Source organism: Piliocolobus tephrosceles, chromosome 6 (assembly GCF_002776525.5).
Source record: "Piliocolobus tephrosceles isolate RC106 chromosome 6, ASM277652v3, whole genome shotgun sequence".
Taxonomy (NCBI): domain Eukaryota; kingdom Metazoa; phylum Chordata; class Mammalia; order Primates; family Cercopithecidae; genus Piliocolobus; species Piliocolobus tephrosceles.
The window spans coordinates 147,591,139-147,600,779 of NC_045439.1; the positions used below are offsets into that span (position 1 = coordinate 147,591,139).

Sequence of the window (9,641 nt, forward strand, 5' to 3'; positions counted from 1 at the left end):
AGACCATCTTGGCTAACACGGTGAAACCCCGTCTCTACTAAAAATACAAAAAACTAGCCGGGCGAGGTGGCGGGCGCCTGTAGTCCCAGCTACTCTGGAGGCTGAGGCAGGAGAATGGCGTAAACCCGGGAGGCGGAGCTTGCAGTGAGCTGAGATCCGGCCACAGCACTCCAGCCCGGGCGACAGAGCAAGACTCCGTCTCAAAAAAAAAAAAAAGAGCTACTGGTATTTGCTTTTCTATGTAATAATATTATAAGAAAGATTTAATAAAAAAACTAAAGACTTGCTATCTATTGTTTTATATTAGTTGATAAATATAACGGTTTATATATTATATTGTTTCATCACTATTAAAACTATAAACAGTATGGTCATATTAATCAGATATAGCAATATACTAAATTCTGCAAAGAACTTGTTTTCTGAATTAATCCTAAGTATTCCACAAAAAGAATACAAAAGAAACAAAATATTAATTTATAACTTTTTAAATATAATTTGAAAATTACTTACTGTATCAAAAGAAGATTTTCTCCTGTTTCTGTTTCTAAAAATAAAATTAAAATTAAATTTGTCCAAGTATACACTGATAAAGCATTAGGAAAAATTACTTAAGGACGGCCGGGCATGGTGGCTCATGCCTGTAATCCCAGAACTTTGAGGGGCCAAGACGGGCGGATCACGAGGTCAGGAGTTTGAGACCAGGCTGACCAACATGGTGAAACCCTGTCTCTACTAAAAATACAAAAATTAGCTGGGCGTGGTGGCATGCACATGTAATCCCAGCTACTCAAGAGGCTCAGGCAGGAGAATTACTTGAACCTGGGAGGTGGAGGTTGCAGTGAGCCGAGATCGCACCACTGAACTCTAGCCTAGGCAACATGGCAAGACTCCATCTCAAAAAAAATAAAAAAAATAAAATAAAAAAAAAATTACTTGGCCGGGGGTGGTGGCTCACGCCTGTAATCTCAGCACTTTGGAAGGCCGAGGCGGGCGGATCACAAGGTCAGGAGATTGAGACCATGGTGAAACCCTGTCTCTACTAAAAATACAAAAAATTAGCTGGGTGCAGTAGTGGGTGCCTGTAGTCTCAGCTACATGGGAGGCTGAGGCAGGAGAATGGCGTGAACCCGGGAGGTGAAGCTCGCAGTGAGCCGAGATCGCGCCACTATACTCCAGCCTGGGGGACACAGTGAGACTTCGTCTCAAAAAAAAAAAAAATTACTTAAGGACATTAACAACATTTTAAAAAATTACTAACTGCTGGGCGCGATGGCTCATGCCTGTAATCCTAGCACTTTGAGAGGTCAAGGCAGGCAGATCACTTGAGGCCAGGGGTTCAAGACCAGCCTGGCCAATACAGTGAAACCCGATCTCTACTAAAAATACAAAAATTAGCTGTGTGTGGTAGTGCATGCCTGTAATTCCAGCTACCCGGGAGGCTGAGGCAGAAGAATCACTTAAACCTGGGAGGCGGAGGTTGCAGTGAGCTGAGATAGCACCATTGCACTCCAGCCTGGGGTACAAGAGTGAAAAATCCGTCTCAAAATAAATAAATAAATTTACTTACTATCCATGCTACTCTCTACTCCCAAGACTCAAGGAATACTTTTTTTGTTTTTGAGACATAGTCTTGCTCTATTGCCCAGGCTGGAGTACAGTGGTGCAATCACTGCAGTCTCAACCTCCTGGGCCCAAGTGATCCTCTCACCTCAGCCTCCCGAGTAGCTGGGGCTACAGGAATGCACCCCTACACCTGGCTAATTTTTTTTTTTTGTAGAGGCAGAATCTCACTATGTTGTCCAGGTTGGTGTTGAACTCCTGGGCTCAAGCGATCCTCCCACCTCAGCCTGCCAAAGTGCTGGGATCACAGGTGTGAGCCACTACGCATGGCCCATCATATATTTTTTAAGCAATAAGACAATAAGTTATATTAGTTGTCTGGTTAGAGAGCCACAGTAAAATTTTTAAAAAAGCAGATTTAGCAGGAATTACAGTAACATACTTACCTGCCATTTCTGACTTTCTCACTATTTTCATGTGAGACTCTGTCTGGAATACCCTAGAAGAGAAAATAAAGATTATTAAAAACCTGCAATTTGTAATCAGTATCCTTTGGTGTTAATTTATAGTCTGTGTTGAGATAGGCAAAGATAATACTTTGATTTTAGCTTCCTCTTTGCTATGCCATATACTCCTAATATTTCAAATGCCAAAATTAGTTTACCACAATAAAATCTACTATAGTTTTGCTTTTATTTTTGTTTTTAAACAGGATCTCGCTTTGTTGCCCAGTCTAGATTGCAGTGGTGCGATCACAGCTCGCTGTAGCCTCAACCTCCCAGGTTAAAGTGATCATCCCACTTCAGCCTCCCGAGTAGCCTCACCAACAAGCCTAATATTTTGTATTTTTAGTAGAGACAAGGCTTTTATAGTTTATTTATTTATTTATTTTTAACTAAGATTCTGAGCCATTTGTTACTGCAGAGGTTATAGTCTTTAAATAAGCTCTGACTTAGTAATTATTTATCCCTCTCAATAACCTAAAATATTCATTTAATTCAACAAGTATTTATTAAACACTCACTAAATACCTGGTATTATACTAGGGCCTGGGATACAAACACGTGATCCTTGACTCAAGGAGCTTCCACTATAATAATGTTGATTACAAACATTATTTCACTGGCTTTTGTTATTAACAGTTCAGGTATGGTAGCATGGACTCCACAGGAAGGGATCCTTTTTCACTGGAATGGTTAAGAATAAGCTTCAGGGAGCATTTGACATCTGCCTTGAATCTGACCAGTTCATTCTAATTTTGCTAATATTAAGTATCACTCACTATATAGAAGCTATTCTTTTTTCTCTTTTGAGACAGGGTCTCATTCTGTTCCCCAGGCTGGAGTGCAACGACACTATCATGGCTCACTGCAGCCTGGAACTCCTGAGCTGAAGCAATCCTCCAGATTCAGCCTCCCGAGTATCTGGGACTACAGGTGCATAGTATCATGCCCAGCTAATTTTTTTTTTTTTTTTTTTTTTTTGTAGAGATGGGATCTCGCTAAGTTGCTTGGGCTAGTCTCGAACTACTGGCCTCAAGCAATCCTCTGGCTTCAACCTCCCAAAATGCTGGGATTACAGGCGTGAACCACATCTGGCCCCTAGTACAATGTCAAGTAACAGTTGGATATCATTGTTTTGTTCCTGACTTTAGAGGGAATGCTTTCATTGTTTCTCTTTTAAACATAATACTGAATAACCTTTTAAATAATAACTAATGTTTCATCAAAACAGATTATTCAAGTCAGTACCAATACATTTGGTTTGATACACAAAATACTAGTACCTGTAATATTTTAGTTATTTCTGCTTTCAACTTACTTTATAGTATCTGCAAAGCTGACTCGACGAGAGTTTTTCTTATTTCTCAAAGCATTGGATTCCTAAAGGCAGAGAATATATGGTATAATTCTTAATAAAATCACTGTGAATTACATTTCCAGAGTACTATAGACAGAGATCAGTCTTTTTTTTTTTTTTTTTGAGATGGAGTTTTGCTCTTGCTACCCAGACTGGAGTGCAACACTGCAATGTCGGCTCACCGCAGCCTCTGACACCTGGGTTCAAGTGATTCTCCCGCCTCAGCCTCTCGAGTAGCTGGGGTAACAGGCATGCATCAGCATGCCCGACTAATTCTGTATTTTTAGTAGAGACAGGGTTTCTCCATGTTGGTCAGGCTGGTCTCGAACTCCCGACCTCAGGTGATCTGCCTGCCTCGGCCTCCCAAAGTGCTGGGATTACAGGCATGAGCCACCGCGCCTGGCCAAGTTTTTTTTTTTTTCAAGACAGTTTTGTTCTGCCGCCCAGGCTGGAGTGCAGTAACTCGATCTCAGCTCACTGCAACCTCTGCCTCCCAGGTTTAAGTGATTCTCATGTCTCAACCTCTAATTTTTTCTATTTTTAGTAGAGATGGGGTTTCACCATGTTGACCAGGCTGGTCTCAAACTCCTGACCTCAAGTGATCCTCCCACCTCAGCTTCCCAAAGTACTGGGATTACAGGCATGAGCCACTGCACCTGGCCAGAGATCACGTCTTATTCTGAATTATTTCTTCAAATGTTGTAGTATGTGTCAGAATTTCCTTTTTTTCAAGGCTGAATGATATTTCATTGCATGTATATATTACCACATTTTGTTTATCCATTCATCCATCAATGGACACTTAAGTTGCCTCCACCTTCTGGCTACTGTGAATCATGCCATTATGAACATGGGTGTACAAATATCTCTTTGAAACTCTCCTTTCAATTCTTTTGGATATATATCCAGAAGTGGAATTGTTCGATCATATGGTAATTCTATTTTCAATTTTTTGAGGAATTGCCACACTATTTTCCATAGCAGCTGTACCATTTTATATCCCCACCAACAGAGCACAAGGGTTCCAATTTCTCTGTATCCTCATCAACACTTGTTATTGTCTGTCTTTTATTTTAACCATCCTAAAGGGTGTGAGGTGATATCTCATTTAGGTTTTGATTTGTATTTCCCTAATGGTCAATGATGTTGAGCATCTCTTCATTAGAATACAGCATTTTTACTTTCCTTCCCCACCTTCCTTAACAAGAGCAAACATTTCTACTCACATAAATACCATACACAAAAACCAAAAGACATTAAGGATGAGCTTGCTGTTAAGTAAAAACATAAAATAATAATAACCAAAAGACAGAAACAAAATCCACAGAGAATCTTACTGGGTTAATTCTGAATACCTGACCATAAAGTCTTATTATAATAAAGAATCAGAAATGGTAACCCCTCTGCATCAAAGCAGTGATGTGATTAAGGTCCTAGAAGACGCTACAGGTAGCCTTGAGCTTAATATGACAATTATAATACTGACATGGTAAACACTGGGACTAATAGAGACTAATATATTTCTTACTGAAAAAAAAGAAAACTGATATTTTCGTAGTTCATAAGTATGACTGGGTTTTCACACGCATGTGTGAGATGTGCTTTCCTCAAACTTTGTTACATGTTGGCACATTATACATCTGACATGAAAAAAGAAAGGCGCAGCACGATGGCTCATGCCTATCATACCCACACTTTGGGAGGCCCAGGCAGGAGGACCACTTGAGCCCAGAAGTTCAAAACCAGCCCAGTCAACATAGTAAGACCCTTGTCTGTACTAAAAAAAAAAAAAATGTTAAGGGCCGGGTACAGTGGCTCACGTTTGTAATCCCAGCACTTTGGAAGATCAAGGTGGGTACATTGCTTGAGCCCAGGAGTTCAACACCAACGTAGGCAACATGGCGAAACCCCTTCTCTACAAAAAATAAAAAATTAGCCAGGCATGGTGGCACGTTCCTGTGGTCCTAGTTATTCAGGAGGCTAAGGTGGGAGGATCTCTTGAGCCCAAGAGGAGGAGGTTGCAGTGACCCATGATCGCACCATTGTACTCCAGTCTGGGCAACAGAGTGAGACTCTGTCTCTAAACAAATAAATAAATAGCCAGGTATGGTGACATGTGCTGTAGTACCAGCTACTCAGGAGGCTGAGGCAGGAGGATCGACTGAACCCAAGAATGCAGGGCTACAAGGAGTTATGATTGTGCCACTGCACTCCAACCTGGGTAAGTGAGGGAGATGCCATTTCTAGAAAAAAGAAGAAAAAAGAAAAATCCTGAATGCCAGTATATTCAAGTGTTTGGAAAGCCACGGGATGCTTACACATTCCCTCTTCATATAGTTAATACAGTTCTTGACTTAAAAATATAACTGAAAATAGTCATCTATAAAGTATTTGCACAAGAGACTTACCTGAACTGTTTCATTCCCACCTCTGAGGTCCTGAAGAGGACTCCTTGGGGGTTTCAAAATCTGTGGTAACAATTAGAATTATTCAAAAAAAATTTGGCATATCTATTAAGAATCAGTTTATTTCCAGTTATATCATAGGTAGAAAGCTAAAATTTTCATTACCAACTCTGAAACTCCTCAAATTCATTCTGCTCAATGCTACACCGTGTGGCAGATTTAAATATCTGACATCTATTCCCTTCTACCTGCCCATCCTCTCCAATTATTTTACCCACTCTCATCCCACGTGGTCTGAGTGAACGTCACACCAACTCTAGGGTAAAACACATAGCTCTGTCTAGAACAGTGTGATATTCTCTTGTCAATGATGATTTGTTCAGGAATGAGGACTTGACCCATATCATGATAATCGAGCTAAAATGATTCAATTCTGAGTCTTTTCTGTTTTCAGGAAAAAGACACTACTCTTCACGTAGGACTTGAGCCTGGAAGTAAAAGAGCTAGATGTACCACAGTAATTATAGGGAAAGAATCTATCCGTTGGAGATTACCCAGAGAAAGCACTAACAGTAGAAAAAGAAAAAGGAGGCCGGACGCAGTGGCTCACACCTGTAATCCCAGCACTTTGGGAGGCCAAAGAGGGGGCGGATCACGAGGTCAGGAGATCGAGACCATCCTGGCTAACATGATGAAACCCCATCTCTACTAATATACAAAAAATTAACCGGGCATGGTGGCAGGTGCCTGCATCCCAGCTATTCGGGAGGCTGAGGCGGGAGAATGGTGTGAACCTGGGAGGAGCAGCTTGCAGTGAGCCGAGATCACGCCACTGCACTCCAGCCTGGGTGACAGAGCGAGATTCCTTCTCAAGAAAAAAAAAAAAAAGAAAAAGGAAATCCTAGTACTGGTGTCATGGTTACAATCTCTGGTCAGTAGGCTGTGCCTAAAGCCATCCCTTCTTTGGATTTTTTAGTATCATAACCCAATATATTTTGTGCTTAAAGCAGTTTGGGCTGGGCATAATGGCTCAGCAGTTTGGGAGGCTGAGGCAGGAGGATCACTTGAGGTCAGGCGTTTGAGACCAGCCTGGGCAACATGGCAAAACCTCATCTCTTCTAAAAAATAAAAAAATCAGCCACGCATGGTGGTACATGCTTGTAATTCCAGCTACTCAGGAGGCTGAAACATGACAATCGTTTGAACCCAGGAAGCAGAGGTTACAGTGAGCCGAGATCATACCACTGCACTCCAGTCTGGGCAACACAGCGAGACTCTATCTCAAAAAACAAAAACAGTTTGGGTAGGTCTTTTTCTCTTGCAACAGCTTTGTATCACAGGTTAAACATATCTTTTAAATAGCTTTATTGAAATATAACTTACATAGCATAAAATTCATAAAGTACAAATTTTGGTATATTTACAGAATTGCATAACCACGTTAAATATCTGAGTCTTTACCTAGAGAGCAATAGGAAGCCAGTGAGGGTAGGATGGTGAAGCCACAGTCAAAACTACTGTGATATATAGTTACCATTAAATAAAAGCTGACAAGTATTAATTCAAGAAAGTCTTTCTTACTGAAGAATGCCGTCTTCTAACAGGTCTCTCTATATTGTCACTGAAAAAGGAAAAAAAAATTATAAACACATTGATAAAAAACTGAATTCCCAAAAGGGATCATCACAGCACCCCTTACATGCTTTCAAACTGGTCATCACTTTCACGTAGCACTCTGACAAGCAAAATTTATATACAAGACTTTAAATTCAGTTAGGAATTCAGTGTTTTAAAATACATACTGTGTACTATGAGACTATCTCTTGAATAATAATCAGTACAACATAATTTACCATATTTACAGAGGTAAAATAATAAGATAAAGGGCTATAAGTCAAGAGACGCTACTTTTGGTTTTACTACTATATGACTTTTAGAGCAGGTTTTAGAAATTCAAATGCCTCTGAGGCTAAACAGGTAATTTTTTAGGAGTAAGGAAAATAGGTAGTGTTGAAATGTAATGACCTAGAGAATTCCTCTCTCACCTAAAGGTCAGTCATTCCTCTGCTGTGTTTAGTTGTTGCCAAACAAGAATAGCAGCCCAGTGTTGCCACGCTTGATTTTTCAAGAAAAGCTGAAAACCCAATTGTACAAAATTTTGAGATCTTGAAATTTTGGCAACTAATTCAAAAACTAAAAAACATGTGTAGGCCAAAGCCAGCCATGGTGGCCCATGTCTATAGTTACAGCTATTCAGGAGACTGTGGCAAGAGAATCACTTGAGCCCAGGAGTCGAAATCTAGCCTGGGCAACGAAGCAAGACACAGTCTCTTAAAAAGAAACAATCAAAAAACATTATGTATAAGCCAAAAACTTATGAATGAAGGCTGCAAACAAGCCATCAGGTTGTGATGGCAATTCTAGACAAATCATTTTATCTTCCTGGTTCTCAATTTTCTCATCCTTAAACTGAAGAGATGGGAGATAGTATCTAAAGTCCCTCTCAGATTTGACTCTAGATGAGATGATGATGATGATGATGATGATATTTGACACAGGGTCCTGAGGTAGGAGGCAGAACTTGACTCCAGAGGTGGGGCTTGGATACAGGACCAAATTGAGGACTAGCTAAAACAGGTCTGGGACAAAAGCACCTCCCCATAAGACACTCCCATCAGGGTGCCTTGTCAGTTTACCATTGCCACCGCAAAAACCCAGCAGTTACCTGCCCTTTCCATGGCAATGACCAGACAAGCTGGAAGTTACTACCCTCACTCTAAAAATGTCTGCATAAAACACCCCTTAATTTGCATATAATTAAAAATGGGTATAAATATGAGTGCAGAACTGCCTCTGAGCTGCTACTGTGGGCATAGTGCCTATAGAGTAGCCCTGCTCTGCAAGGCGCTATACCAGTGTTGCTGCTTTACACTAAGCCACTTCAATAAAAGTGCTGTTTAACACCGCTGGCTAGCCCATGAATTCTTTTTTTTTGAGAGGGAGTCTCGCTCCGTCGCCCAGGCTGAAGTGCAGTGGCCGGATCTCAGCTCACTGCAAGCTCTGCCTCCCGGGCCTACGCCATTCTCCTGCCTCAGCCTCCCACACAGCTGCGACTACAGGCGCCCTCCACCTCGCCTGGCTACTTTTTTATGTATTTTTTAGTAGAGACAGGGTTTCACCATGTTAGCCAGGATGGTCTTGATCTCCTGACCTCGTGATCGCCCATCTTGGCCTCCCCAAGTGCTGGGATTACAGGCTTGAGCCACCGCGCCGGGCTGAATTCTTTTCTGAGCAAAGCCAAGCATCCTCCCTGGCTGGTAAAGCCAAGAGCCCTCCATTTAAAAAAATTTATTTTTTGTAGAGATGGGGGCGGGGGTGTCTTACTATGTTGCCCAGGTTGGTCTCAAATTACTAGGCTTAAGATATCCTCCCGCCTAAGCCTCTCAAAGTGCTGGGACTACAGGTGTGAGCCACCATGCCCAGAGTAGATGAGTTTATACAAAGATATGGCAATGGCAAGGAAAGCTATGAGTCTGTAACATCTACTTCTTTTTGGATGAGTTCATGTACTTTGCAGGGACATGAATGAAGCTGGAAACCAACCTTCTCAGCAAACTATCGCAAGGACAGAAAACCAGACACCGCATGTTCTCACTCATAGGTGGGAATTGAACAACGAGATCACTTGGCCACAGAGCAAGGAACATCACACACTGGGGCCTGTCCAGGGCTGGGGGCTGGGGGAGGGATAGCATTAGGAGACATTCCTAATGTAAATGATGAGTTGATGGGTGCAGCAAACCAACATGGCAC

The 9,641-nt window shown here is 41.5% G+C and overlaps 1 protein-coding gene and 1 non-coding gene across 2 annotated transcripts in view; one reads left to right on the forward strand and one right to left on the reverse strand.

Annotated features, from left to right (window-relative positions):
* KNL1 (kinetochore scaffold 1) overlaps positions 1–9,641 on the reverse strand; it is a 73,762-nt gene that overhangs the window by 54,990 nt on the left and 9,131 nt on the right. The window contains exons 3-7 of the mRNA XM_026456349.2: positions 7,410–7,449; positions 5,832–5,891; positions 3,385–3,446; positions 2,010–2,062; positions 514–547 (exon numbers count right to left, since the gene is read on the reverse strand). Coding sequence (XP_026312134.1) covers positions 514–547; positions 2,010–2,062; positions 3,385–3,446; positions 5,832–5,891; positions 7,410–7,449 — 249 coding nt within the window. The remainder of the gene's footprint in view (positions 1–513; positions 548–2,009; positions 2,063–3,384; positions 3,447–5,831; positions 5,892–7,409; positions 7,450–9,641) is intronic.
* LOC111524272 lies at positions 4,970–5,069 on the forward strand. Its single transcript, XR_002725742.1, has one exon. It is a non-coding gene; the product is annotated as a small nucleolar RNA U13 (small nucleolar RNA).